Source organism: Neopsephotus bourkii, unplaced genomic scaffold (assembly GCF_033783945.1).
Source record: "Neopsephotus bourkii isolate Nb327-2 ecotype Australia unplaced genomic scaffold, CSIRO-AGI_Nbou_v1 NB_1780, whole genome shotgun sequence".
NCBI classification, from domain to species: domain Eukaryota; kingdom Metazoa; phylum Chordata; class Aves; order Psittaciformes; family Psittacidae; genus Neopsephotus; species Neopsephotus bourkii.
The window spans coordinates 11,020,436-11,034,902 of record NW_026902254.1 but is presented as its reverse complement, the minus strand read 5'-3'; the positions used below and the strand labels follow the sequence as shown (position 1 = coordinate 11,034,902).

At 38.0% G+C, this 14,467-nt stretch overlaps 1 protein-coding gene across 1 annotated transcript in view; it reads left to right on the top strand.

Annotated features, from left to right (window-relative positions):
- The window catches only part of ARAP2 (ArfGAP with RhoGAP domain, ankyrin repeat and PH domain 2), a 124,845-nt gene that overhangs the window by 82,055 nt on the left and 28,323 nt on the right, over positions 1–14,467 (top strand). The window contains exons 23-24 of the mRNA XM_061379703.1: positions 401–469; positions 13,340–13,414. Coding sequence (XP_061235687.1) covers positions 401–469; positions 13,340–13,414 — 144 coding nt within the window. The remainder of the gene's footprint in view (positions 1–400; positions 470–13,339; positions 13,415–14,467) is intronic.

Below are 14,467 nucleotides of genomic sequence, written 5' to 3'. Positions count from 1 at the left end.
AAAGAATATTAAATCCAGCTGCATAGAGAAGATGCTACTAGCAGCAATTTGTATTAGCCATTTTGTTTAGAGTTCACTTGTGCCACTGTGAAACTGTTTAGCAGTTTTTCATGGAGTCCTCTCTCTTCCAATATGTATTTGGTAATGTTTACTGTAGTGAGTCCCATCAACAAAGTGCTGTTTCTGACTGATAAAGCAGATAAGCAAGATATTATATAAAAATATAATTGTTAATTACAATTATATTTACTATTGTTACATTATTATTACTCTTAGATGTAAGCATCTATATTTGTATTTATCTTAGCTTATTTTATTACTGTTAGCTAGTTTATGTTGTAAATTTTATACTAGCCCTGTTATACTTATTAACTGATCAGAAATGATCCACTTCAAACAGATAAATGAAGACCAGGTCAAACAAATGGATATAGAGAACAGCTTTATTACCAGGTGGAAAGACACTCAGGTAAGTGAGAAATATCAACTGGCATGAAGACAGGTTCAACAAAGACTATTTTGTTGTTTACAGGCTTTTATACCTGGATTTCTAAATGTAAATTTCAGGTTTGTGTAGTGACAAGTATTGTTGAACTGAGGGAAATGAAGTGAAATAAAAGAGGAGGCATAAACTGATGAAGCAAAACAGTTCTTTGTAAAGCATACTGTGGAATTACGTTCTGACGTGAGCACTGGGATAACATACAGATTGTTACGTGCTTTTACCGTGCTTTATAAATTGTAATAGAAGGAAATGGTCAACATTTAGAAATGTGAAAGTTATGACCTGTCTCTGTCTAGTTTTAAACGTGTATTGAATACTTTCAAGTGTATATTAATACTGTTATTATTTAATGAGCTTTGGGTGTACATGGTTTCTCTTCATTAGAGTTTCATCGTCCCTTTGAATTTAAGGCATCTGAACCTTTAGCCGCATCCTGTTTTGTGACAAGTTCTAGAACCCCAAAGCACAAATAGTATTAGGGGAAGCTTTAGGCACATAGCTTATCAGTCAAACTGAATTCTGGGATACGGCACAAGTAAATGGGAGATCTCATGCTGCCTTTTAGCATCTTGAGTTCCAGTCTTACCTTTAACAAGTTTTGAATCACTTCAGAGTGGTAAGAACAGTGAAGTGATAACATATTTCACAGTCTGAATGACATTTGTGTACAGTCCTAATTCAAGCAAAAATTGGTAAGTTTCATGACACTGCCAAGGTGGTTGAATTAAGAGGTAAAAGGAAATGTATGGAGCTTAAAAGCTTTTTTCAGAAATCTGAAGTGGTGGAGAAGCTTTCAGTGATTTTGTTGCTTGCAGAGCCTTAGAAACTAACAGCAAGCTAGCATGAGAAAAAGAAACCTGTAGTCTTTTGTCTGTTGTCTGCCTTCCACATTCCAGCAACAGTTCTGTGGTACCTCGTAAGCTATTACTAAGAATACAGAATCCTGCAAATACATGTCAAAATTGCATGTTCTATGAATTGCTCTCTGGAGTCTTATTTTTATCTCATAGTTCTTATTGTCTGAGTCAGAATGGCATGAACCTTTCTGCCCATAATGGCCCACTGTGAATGTACATATAGAAGGTAGAATGTCTGTTTCCTCTTTCTGGTGCCTGGTGAGATGTCACTGGGAAGCAGTTTAAACTTTATTTCTAATGTCTGTCTTGCAGAATAGAAACATCTGCCTTGGTAATGGCAAAAAAACCCTAACCAAATTTGATGTCCCTAAGGGCATTCTGCAAAGCAGGGGTTGAAGTATTCTTAAAGGAATTTATTAATTGTGGGATCCGTGAAAAGGGCCTTACTGAGATCAGAGAATAAAATTTTGAAGCCTAAGATAGTGAAGATGCGTAAATTTTTAATTTGTTTTTTGTAGTTTTAGAAAAAAACCCAAAACAAAACAAAATTTCTTGTTACAGCATGTTCCACTATTAACATTTTCTGAGTAGCTTGGAAAGTTGTAATCATTAAATGCTTTTACTACCTTCTGGAGAAGTTAGAATGATACAAGAGGAGTTTTCATGAGTAGGGAAGATTGAGTAGAGGCATAAATAGGGAGAAAAAGGTAGAAAGAAAACTGAAAGGCTGCTGATGAATAATACAGTAGCAACTGCTGGCTAGGTGTGTTAGTCTAAATGTGAAGCTGTGAGAAATATAGAGAAGAACCAAATAAACTGGTTTTATTCTGTGATTTTTCTACCCCAGATACCACTGCAAAATCACCTTTATGAGGTGTACTGTATTTAGAAGGCTGCCAATTGAAGAAAAAAGATACTTTTGTTTGTTTAAAATAGAAGTGTAGTCTTTCTAAAACTCGTAAGGTTTTTACTAAAACTTCTATCTAGCACGTTAAAAGCTAGTCTTTCAAAGTTTGAACTTTATAATTGAATTGGAACCTTTATGAATAATTCGGCCTGTTTGGACTGTTTTCCCTGGCATTCTTCAGGTTGGTGGGAGGTGGAGTTAAAGATAGATTGAACCAGGATTTTAAAAATTCTTACTTTGCTGTCAGCAAAGTCTTTAGCATTAACAATCACCTTTCTGAATTCATGGTTACACCTACTGTGTTAATAGACTCTGGCTTGCTTCTCATGACACGTGGCTAAGCTTTAAATTCTTTACAAAAATAACAGCAATATAAGTTTAACCTTAAAAATGGAACAAAATAACAAAATCTGCTATCTAATCACAGAATTATTTTAGAATCATAGAATATTTCAAGTTGTAAGACATCCAGAAGGATCATCCAGTCCCAACTGCCTGGTGCTTGCAGGGCTACCTAAAACTGAATCATGTGGCTAAGAGCGTGATCCAGATGCTTCTTGAAATCTTGACAGGCTTGACCACTTCCCTGGGGAACCTGTTCCAGTGACTGATCGCCCTCTTAGTGAAGAACCTTTTCCTAATGTTCAAGTAATGGTCTACTGGCTGTTAATCCAGTTTTTAATTCACTATGTCTATTCATAAATAGACATTGCTGTCTATTTATTTAGCCTGTACTTTCTCAGCTTGTTGATGGATGATGTTATAGAAGACACTGTCAAAGACTTTACTCAAACTGAGGTAAAAAAACATCTGTTGCTACCCTTTTATCCATAGTATCCTTACTGTGGAGGACTGCCAGTCTGATTAAGTATAATTTCCCCCTCAAAAGTCCATGGTGACTAATCCCAGTCACCTTGTTCTCATCCATGTGTCTGGAAATGCTCTTCAGAAGGATTTTCTCTCTCACCTTCCCAGGGACTGAGGTGAGTTTGACCAGCCTGTACCTCCCCAGGTTTTCTGTCTTGGCCTTTTTGGAGATAGGTTTGATACTTATGCTTTTCCAGTCTTTGATAACATCTCCCAGTCATCGTGACTCTTCAAAGTTAATTGAGAGTGACTTTATAGCGACATCAGTGAGATCCCTCAGCACTTGTGTGTCTTATTTGTCAGGACTCATCGATTTATGGACATCTGGTTTCTTTAAGTGCTTCTTAACATGGTCCTCCCCCACTGAGGATAATCTTCCTTGGTCCAGACCTTTCCTCTGGTTTAAGGGGCCTAGGATTCCTGAAGGCCAGTCTTATCAGCAAAGACTGAGGTGATGGCAGCACTGAGTACCTTTACCTTTCATGTGTGATTTGTCGCTTGGTCCTTTGCCCTGTTCAGCAGTGGGGCCATATTTTCTGTAGTTTCTTCTACTGTTATGCTTGTAGAATCCTTTCCTGTTGCCCTTCATATCCCTTGCAAGCTTCAACTTGGGGTCTGCCTTGCTTTTTCTCATCTCATCCGTATACAGTGGGACACTGTACTATACTCTACACTTTTCTTGGGTTACGTGCCCTGCTTCTGTCTCTTCTATGCTTGCTTTGTACATCTGAATTCAGTCAGGTGCTCTTCGCTTATCCATCCAGGCCTTATAAATAGGAAGAGATGATTTACAGTACTTTTATAGAACTTAAGATTTGGAAGGCAGCAGTGACAGGGCTTACTATTTTATTAGGTGGTAAGCAACTGTCAAATTTGTTCTCATTCATTCTTAACATATTGCTAGAATGATTCCTTTTAGTTTCAGAGAGAATGCTTGTACAAGTAGAACTTACAAAATTGAAGAAAATAGCACTTTGTACTTTAAGTGGAGTGAAAGGGCTAAAAAGAAATGCAGTAGGAATTGTATTTAAATCTATACATTTGAAACTGCTTTTTTCATCCTATGGGAAAAAAAGTTATCCAAAGAATGTGGAAAATAAGTGCTTGATACTTAGATATGATGTAGGAGAGATTCTCAGCGGAACTATGGAGTCTCATACTGAGTCTCTTAGATATGACATGTCACTGATTTAAATTTCACTGAATTGTGTTATGACCTGGGTTTATGTTTAAGTTTTTGCTGCATTAAGTACTTTCTCAGATAGTTTATAAAGTAAACTATTACATCATGGCTATGATTTCCAAGGCCTGACCAGAGTGTTCTCTGGTTGCTTCCAGGCCCACACTCAGGCATTGTGTCACGTAAGAAGCAGTATTACCATTTTAAGAATTTAGGGCAAGGTTGTTGGATCCCAGATGTACTCTTCTGTCCCAAATTAAGCACTTAAGTTATTTCTGAAATGGATTCGGAAGGGAGGCTTGGAGTCCTACCAGGACTCCAAGGGTGTCCATTCTGAAATGGATTAGGAAGGGAGGCTTGGAGTCCTACTGCATAGGAAGCCTTCTGACCTAGCCATTAGCTGGGATGCTGAAGGAAGGAGCCACTTAAATTCTCCCTTTCTTACATGCCCAAACATGTGTGTGTCAGATGCTGATTCAGACACCCAAACCATCATATTCAGGTACTCTGTAAAGGAGAATTTGAACTTTTTTTTTTTTTTTCTGTTAATAATATTCAGATGAGGAATGGGGAAGCTAAATGCTTCCTTGAGCAAGGTAAGGGCTGACCTGAATGTGATTTTACTTCTCTTAAGTATCTGTGGCTACAGTGTGGTACAGCTTTATTAGCTGCAGTGGAGTGTATCATTTTCCTTTGTATCTGATTCCACTCCACAATCCTTCCACAGCTTTACAAACACCCGGAGAAAGAGCCTGTCTATTATGGCACTATCTTGGAAATTTGAATTGAAATCATTGTGTTTGCAGTGGGCTCATTCAGGCTGTATCCTGGATGAGTTTAATAGATGGATTGAGCTCCTCAGTTACCAAGATGGCACAGTCCTATGTAAGAAAAGAAACTTCAGGTACGAAGAAAAGGCTAATTCGTTTGGTACCCATAGACATATCAATTCTGAGGATTGATATTGTGAAATCAAACATAGAAATACTTGTTTAGTCTTGTTTTGCATTGCTGAAGACCTTACATGACCAAATGCTTCAGATTTCTGTATGAACTATTAAATAAAGGAAAAATATACTAAAAATTTCTGCATGCTAGAAAATCTCAATGTGAAAAGGAAACAGAAAAATTACTAGTGAAAAATTATTGTAATAACTTCTACCTTTTAATGGTTGATAAGTTGAAGTTTGAACTGCTTTTAAGGATAGGGACTTAATTTTCTCTGTTATGTCAGCCTGTTACCCCTTGAATATAACAACTGAGGAATAGAGTCTTTGAGCCTGACTGTCACTTGTGGTAATTGTAACTATGAACATTATTTCCCCTTGAATTAAGCTGTGGAATATTTTTTGCTAGTTACCAATTTTTCTGTAGCAGACATGATTGAAGTAACTGATGTTTCAGTTTAAAAATGCATTTTTTGAAACTCCATGTGGACATAACATGAAATGCATGGATGTCTAAAGTCTGGGACAACTTGAATGCTGAAGGGAGTACTTCTGATTAAAGGCAGTGTCATTGTTATTTTTTCAAAGTATTTACTGCCTGAAGCCTGCTGATTAAAGAAGCTTCTTCTAGGTAATTACAAGGATGTTTTGAGATTTTATGTGTAACTTTTTATCTAGAAGAATTCAGCATTCCCCTAACTATGCCTGGTGTTCTCAGTAGGTTTTGTTGGTGGAATATGGAAGAGCCAGACTTGGACTGTCGGTGTTTTTGAAAAAGATGGACCTTCATCTTTGTTATATTTTGCGTTTATAACATCTCTCATGAGTATAAAGTGTGTATTACTTACAATTTTGGTAGGCTGGATTATACGGACACTTACATTTATATTTTAGCAGGTTTGGCCATATAAACATCTTTAAACTTCTGTTGTTAAGTTCAACTTAATATTTAATACTTTCATTAGCTCTGTATGAAGAATAGCCAGACCCCAGCCAATTGTCAGAAGCTGTATTTGCCAGTACTGACCTGAAGTAGAATAAATATTTTCAGAATAGAAACAGTGGTTAGCTGGAATGATGTAGTTTTAACTATCTCTCATTTCAGTGAAAGAAAGGGGTACGTTGAAACATACTCTGAGCTGCTCTGCTTCCTCTGTCAGTAGCTACCACCATTCAGCCTATAAGCATTTTCCAATAACATCCAGACTGATGATACAGTGTTCAAAAAAAAAAAACAACTGAACCAAATTTCTGCTGAAGGCCTGGAAGTTCCTGTGTCTGAAATGTCACTGAAATTCTGTACCAGGTGGTGCTTCATTAGCTGCTCTTCATTTTCTGTCCACCATATACTTGTGCCAGCTGTTTCTCTTTGCTGCTGCAATTTACATCACATTTTCTCTCCATACGGTTGTTTACATGAGCCCAGTGGAAATCAAATGTCAGCTTCAGTCTTATAGTCAACCTTTTTTCTGTAGTATCATCTGAAAAGCAAATTTTACAGCTAAATGAGCTTTTTTGAGTCTGTGCCACTGTAATTAAGCAGCTTTCTTCAAAGTAGCTTGTAATGTTTTTCCTCACAAATATTTCCATTAGTTTTCTATTCTCAGAGGCTAAAGTAACTTTAAAGTCACCATTTCTCAGAATGTGAATGTTCTTTAAAATTGAGTGCTGCCATTTATTTCTCTATAAATGTAGTTTTAGCTTCTGTAAATTAGTCAAAATGTATCCCAAAGCTTTCCTGTTTCTGTCATTTTCTCAAGTTCTTCTGTATATCATGCAGGTTTTTTACTGTTCTTAATCTCTTCCTCTGTTTGTAATGATTTGGAGAAAACTCCAGGAACAAACTTGCTATCAAAAGTTTTCAAGCTGACAAGCAGGTATTCTTTATTGCGGCGCCGGGAGACATGGGAGATAGCTCCACCTAACGCGCGTCCCCGTATTGCTATACAAGCCATCCTTATATAGTCCCTGGGCATACATACATATTCATGAGGCTACAAATGGATTGCATCATTTTTCAGAGAGTTCCCTGCATGCGTACAGAATTGTGGTGGTGGTCTCTGAGGGTAGTTTACTTCTTCCAACAATCTTCATCACTTCTGGCAGCCTTTGAAGCACGCGCACTAGATGCTCATACCAGTTAATTGGTTCATTAGCACCAGAGACATAATAATTCTCCTATCCTCCTACTTATCAGTTACTTTCACTGTAGCCCATCTTGGACACCTGTGGTTCCCGGATACTTCTTATCCCTGTGTCCCGTTCTTCTAGACTGATTCTCTTAAAACTGTGCCAACTATAACGATTTATCTTGTGAGAATTCTCAGTATGTTCTCTAGCTGTACTCTTTTTTTTTTTCTCTGTATATTATGCACCTCAGTAATTTTCCATTGCTGCTGCTACAAAGCCATCAAACTTAACATTACTTAAAACTAATTCTAAAGGTTTCTATCTTCCATTTTGTGATTTTGTGCCCCTTTGTCTCAAATTCCCCCCCTTTTTCTGTCCTTTTGCAAATTCTTTTGCAACAGTTGATATATTACCATTACCATCAAAAGTCTTTTTGAAATAATTTCCCATTTTTACTTGATGTGTAATTTCATTCCTTTTCCAATCTTCGTAATTTATAATAGACCGTTTACAACACCAGAGGGAACACTGTATCATACCACAAGTAATCAATATTAAAATAATTAACACCAATATTCCTGCAGCCAGTTGCCTCAACCAGGAGAGATTGGGTAACCATGAAGTTAACTTTTTGCATGTTTCTTCAAAACCCCAGGAGGTGTCATCCATGGCCATTTCATGGAATATCTTAGTTTGTTTCCAAATTTCCTCCAGATCTGTTTCAATTCTGCCGCTTTAGTCTGTATAGGAACAACAACTTTCATTGATTATGGAAGAAGCCCCTCTTTGTGATGCCAGTAACATGTTTAGAGCCATTTGGTTTTGTAATATCACCTTAGATAGGCTAGTTATCTCTTGTTCTGCCTGGATTATATCGATGTTTTTACTTTCCATTTCCTCTATGGTTGCTGAGATATTTACAGTTGCCTTCTCTAATTTACTTACTGCCAAATATGGAATTAGCCCTCTTACAAAAGCATGAAATGCGGTGTGCTGTTCAATAATAGGGTTAAACCCTTGCTTAATTCGTTTAGCAATACTTCTAATCCAGGTCCTGTTGATAATAGTAAGTAAAATAGGGTGTTACGGCACCTAAGGTGCATGCCCCCTTCCAGTTGGTGGGTAAAATCTTATAAGCATTTTTTTCCACATAACCAATACCATCCTTTCCCTTTAGAAGTGGGCCACCACTGAACTATGATACCATCTATATTAATCGTATGATTTCAATTTGAATGGTGACCTACATCTATGGCATGTAAACAAGCGTGATCTCCTGCCCTGGTTCCTGGTGTAATACATCTTTGTGCACAGGTGTAATATTTATTACCTGGGTTAGGATTAACTATTCCAAATGTTAACCTTTCCTTCGAATACAGATTGCCAGTGTTCACCCACAAATATGTCGATGAGACAGTGTTAGGAATTGGAACTCCAGTTAAAGGGAGATCCAGGCTTTCTCCTGATTTAGGTAACTGTGTACACACCCAACAGTCATTACGATTAAAACATTAGTAACATTCTGCACTAATTTCAGGTATAAGTTCTGGTCCCAAGCTTGTGTGCCAGTTATCATATGAGTCCAAATTATGATCGATGCAATTTCATACGCAAGGGTACTGAAGGTTCGATCCACCATGTCTTCTCTGGCTCTGGTGCTTTCTTTATTCTTGAATAATGTATCCAAGCAGGTTGTTTCTTTATCTTCACTGCTGTAAAGGTGGTCAGTAATATCTGGTACGGTCCACTCCACTTCTCCTGTAGAGGATCTCCTGAAAAATCCTTCTTTTTGCTTTTCTGTTGAATTAAAGATAAACTCAAAACTGCAATTAATTGACAGTTTTTAACTCTGAATTCCATTTTGCTTTCCTTAAATGTTGCTTCTTGCCCTAATAAAGATTTTAGAGAATTTGGCATGCATAAGGTTTTATGCATTCCTATTTGTTTTCCCAATTTGTACTTTAAAGGTTTCAGAAAGAATACCTCTCTTTTTCTTTTTTTTTTTTCCTCTTGGTGGCCAGTAGCTCCCACATCTATAACAAATTCTTTTCTCTCTGATTTAACACCAAATAAGTTGCTTCTGTATCCACTAAAATTCCACTTTATTTCCTCTAGTCCCTAGTTTTAATGTAACCACTGTATCTGATAGGGTAGATTCCCCAGGTCCCTGTCAGTTTAGTTCCAGTTCAGTCACCAGAGCCACTCCATGGCACTGCCCCCCCCCCCCCGGGCAGTCTCACTTCCAGCGTCCAAACTCGCCATAGCACCCACACCAATCCGGTCCCACAGAAAGAGGATCCCACTCCCCCACCTCTGCCCAACATCCCTCCTCCCACACTCAAACACTGGAGCTGCTCGAGCTCCCCTCTCCCCCTTGGTTCTCCCTTTTTTTTTTGTTTTTTCTCACAGGGGCTCCCCCTGCTGTGCAGGGCCTGCAGATGCCTGCCTCTGCAACAGCACTTCTGGTTTAACCCCTTCTTAACTCTGAATGTGGATGTGCCGCTTGTTGCCAGTGACAGAAATCTCTTTCCTCCTTACAAATATCAGATAGGACAGAGGCAGAGGGTGCTCTTCTCGGAGGTACCTGTGGTACGTGATTTTCCACCCTATCTTCCTGATTACTGTTTTTTAACTTTAAACATCTTTCCCCAATATCACAAACTGAGCATCTCCAGCGTAACTTTCAGTTTTTCCCTGTCCTTTTCCAAAGCCAAAATTAAGGAATCTGACAGAGCTATATTTATTTTGCATTCAGTCTGTCACTCCGTGTCTTAAAGTGAAAAACGTATCTGCATACATTACTTCATCCCATTTTCCTTGCCCCCTTAAAACAACATTAATTGTAACAATGTATTATAGTTCAGAGTTCCATTTTTAAGCCATTTTTCCTGACCTTCCAAAGCATACAAATGCCGCCATTGGTTACAATATTTTACCAATATTTTCTTATTTACCAAGCCCCAGGAGACCCTCCCAAGTTGTTTCCAGTGTGCCAAAATGCACCCAAGAGGGTTTTTTTTCAAGATCTCTTCACTCTGCTGATTTTCCATTATCAATCTCACATTCACACACACACAGACGGGATCCCCAGACATACTCCACACAGTTACAACACTTGAGACAGAGACTTAAATTCAATCAACCAAACAACAGTTAATAACACAGTTATAACATCTTATCATCAGTACCAAAATCACAAGACCAAAATCATCACTGTAACAAGCCACAAAATAAGGCGAATACCAGTAGAATCAAAAGCAATACTTCCTAACCATTATGGCTCAGACCATATTGTAACATTAATAGGGGGGTTTCCTTGAACCCTTTATAGTTGACCAGCCTGTCAGTGTCCCAAGAAGGACGAGACCCCTGTGTCCGACCAGCCTGTCTGCGTCCCACTGTGGGAACCATATTGAACAGCCCACTGTATCGGAGGGTGATTCTACTAACCTATTCAGGGACCCACGCTGACAGCATCACTGAATCAAATCCGTTATGGGCTGTTGATAGCACAGTGGACCCAAAACCATTTCCACAAGACACCCCCTGCGTCTTGTATCACAAGATGCCCCCTGCTTAAACAGTCTGTCACTGATACCAAAATCACAAGACTAAAATCCTTAATGTAACAAGCCACAGAATAAGTCAAATAGCAACAAGGTCCAAAACCATTTCCACAAGATACCCCTGTGTCTTGCAGGACCCAAACCACAAGAAGCCCCTTGTTTCTTGTGGGTGTATACCAAACGGATGCTAGCAGCTGGGTATACACCTTTACCTACGAGATTCCCTATCTTGATTTATGGAAGGCTTCCAAACCATGCGTACGCTTACCAAACCAATTTACCAAACCGAGATGCCCCCTACACCTTACAAACTATATAAAAGAAAAGAATACCTTTTATGAGATGGTCCTTGTCTGCTCCTGCAGCGATACGAATGAGTCAAGTGGTCCCTCCGGGAAAAATTCCCAAGGGCCCTAGGAAGTCCTGTCCTCAGCAGGTCCTGCAGCCGAGCAGAGAGGGTCCCATCTGGGGTGCCAGATTGATTCGGAGAAAACTCCAGGAACAAACTTGCCAACAAAGTTTTCAAGCTGACAAGCAGGTATTCTTTATTGTGGTGCCGGGAGACACGGGGGATAGCTCCTCCTAACGTGTGTCCCCGTATTGCTACACAAGCCATCTTTATATAGTCCCTGGGCATACATACATATTCATGAGGCTACCTATGGATTGCATCATTTTTCAGAGAGTTCCGTGCATGCGTACAGAATTGTGGTGGTGGTCTCTGAGGGTCGTTTACTTCTTCCAACAATCTTCATCACTTCTGGCAGCCTTTGAAGCACGGGCACTAGATGCTCATACCAGTTTAATTGGTTCATTAGCACCAGAGACATAATAATCCTCCTATCCTCCTACTTATCAGTTAGTTTCACTGTAGCCCATCCTGGACACCTGTGGTTCCCGGATACTCCTTATCCCTGTGTCCTGTTCTTCTAGACTGTTTTTCTTAAAACTATGCCAACTATAATGATTTATCTTGTGAGAATTCTCAGTATGTTCTCTTGCTGTACTCTATTTTTTTTCTCTATGTATCATGCACCTCAGTAATTTTCCATTGCTACTGCTACAAAGCCATCAAACTTAACATTACTTAAAACTAATTCTAAAGGTTTCTATCTTCCATTTTGTGATTTTGTGCCCCTTTGTCTCAGTAACAATACATAAATAAGTAGCATCACTATGAATACTGTCCTCAAAATTCTCAAAAGTTGTTATTTCTAAATGCTAATTTGATTATTAATTCCTTATATTGGTTTATTAATAAAAGGGTACACCTCACCTCCTGAAAAGTCCAGTTTTGTGCCCTTTTTTTTTTTTTCCTATGCTCTGATCATCACCATGTATTTAGTTTTACAAAATATTTTTGGTACTGGGATGATTTACAATCTTTTGAAGATGCTTATGACTATACTGCAAGGGAATTACAGGCAAAGCATGAGATGTTTTTTACTGTTGAAAAGTAATTTCTCATCCACACAGATGATTTTATTGCCATAGATGAGCAAAACTAGTAATGATAGAAAATACTAAATTCTTGTTCAGGAATCACAGTTTTCTTCTTGATCATAGAATGCTGGATTTACTAACTTTGCAGTTCCTTTTAAAGTTTGTTAGATGTTCTTAAGTTACATTTGTAGGTATTCAGTATATTAAACTATTATTTATTATGTCATACATTTGCTTTAATCATCTAATTATTAGATATGTTAGCATTGTAAATAAAGTTTATATTTCTCCAACAAATTTGAAGAGCTATATTTAAAAGAGGTCGATATCAAGAGCATTTGTTTTGATTTGTTCTTAAAATATATGTAATAAAGTTTTCATTGCAAGTAATAATAATGTAGTCTTCATAGTAATAAATTTGATTATCTGTCTATGTACATATGGCTTTATGACTGAAATATTCTGTTACTTGTAATTTTTCTTCTCATTTTTAACTAACACAGTTTGGGGGTCCTATCCTGTCCTTTTTTATGGGTGTAAATTCATATTCATCTGTTTTGGCTTTGAAGTGATTCTGGCTAAATTCTAAATCAGAATTATGGTTCTCATACGCACTCATGTCTTAGACTTCTTGCTGTTGAATTTGTATTTGTAAATGGAGTTAATTTTGTTCGATATTATTCTGTTGGATTTAGTCAGAGTTGAATTTCCTTCCTGAATCTGTGAATAGGATTTTTTTTCCTTATGCTAGTCGAATGTAGTGGGGCTTTTCCCACTGGGGTAAACGTTTGGACTATTTTTGTAGATAAGTGTGTGAAGAAAAAGTTTGAGTTCAGTGGGTTCTAAACACATCTACTAATAATTGTATTATCTCTGTTTAGAAGGATATTTGAAATGTTTTAAAGAAAGTCTGATATTTTCAAATTTTTGTTTTTAGGTTTCCCAGGCTGGAGATTTGCTTATTGAAGTTTACGTGGAAAGAAAGGAGCCAGATTGTAGTATTATAATCAGGGTTAGTGTATAAAAGTAATACAGAGTTTTTACTATGCACTTTCTCGTGACGTATACCAAATTTATTTTCATACGTGTTTTTATATAATTAATGAAAGTTTGAACTTTTATCGCTATTATTTTAAATATTTCTTTTTAAATTGGGTGTGTTGCAAAAATTCGTAAAGACTGATCATTATTTATTTTTCAGGAGAATGTTATGATACAAATTTAAAAGGGAGATGTCCTCCTTCGGTTTTACTGCAATATATGGTGGTATAAATTCTCCCAGTTCAGCACAGAAGGCCACTGGTGAGGCACTGGAATAGGTTGCCCAAGGAGGTTGTGAATGCTTCATCCCTGGCAGTGTTCAAAGCCAGGTTGGACAAGGCCTCGGGTGATATGGTTTAGAGCAAGGTGTCCCTGCCCATGGCAGGCGGGTTGGAACTTGATGATCTTGAGGTCCTTTCCAACCCTAACTATTCTGTGATTCTATGATTAACAAGTACACAGTGAATGCTGGTTTTATTTAGAAGTACAAGGCCGTTTAAATGACCTTCCTCCTGATTTTTCTTTTTGTCAGTGGCTTATTGCTTTCCTTGAGTGCTAACATACCAAAACTTGTTTCTTACTATAATTGAGATTTTCAGCATTATATCTGATTGTGTATTTTAAAGGCACTCATCTCCATGTAGTAGTGCATTATTGTTCGGATGAAGAGTTAAAAGAAGTCAGTTCTGTAACTGAATTTTCCCGCTTCAGTTACACCTCTTTGTTTCCGGTTCAGCAGTGTTCTGTTTAGCGTATGACTCTCAAAAACTTCAGTTTGCATATGTATATGGCTGCACTAAGGGGGAATCCTGCCTCACCAATTTGGTGGCCGTCTGTGATGGGGCTGCAGACCTGAGGGACAGCACTAGGGCAGTTAACGTCATCTGCCTGGACTTGTGCAAAGTGTTTGACACTGTCCCACATGACATCCTTGTCTGTAAATTGGAGAGACATCAATTTGACAGGTAGACCACTCAGTGGATAAAGAACTGGACGGATGGCCATGCGCAAAGAGTTGTGGTCG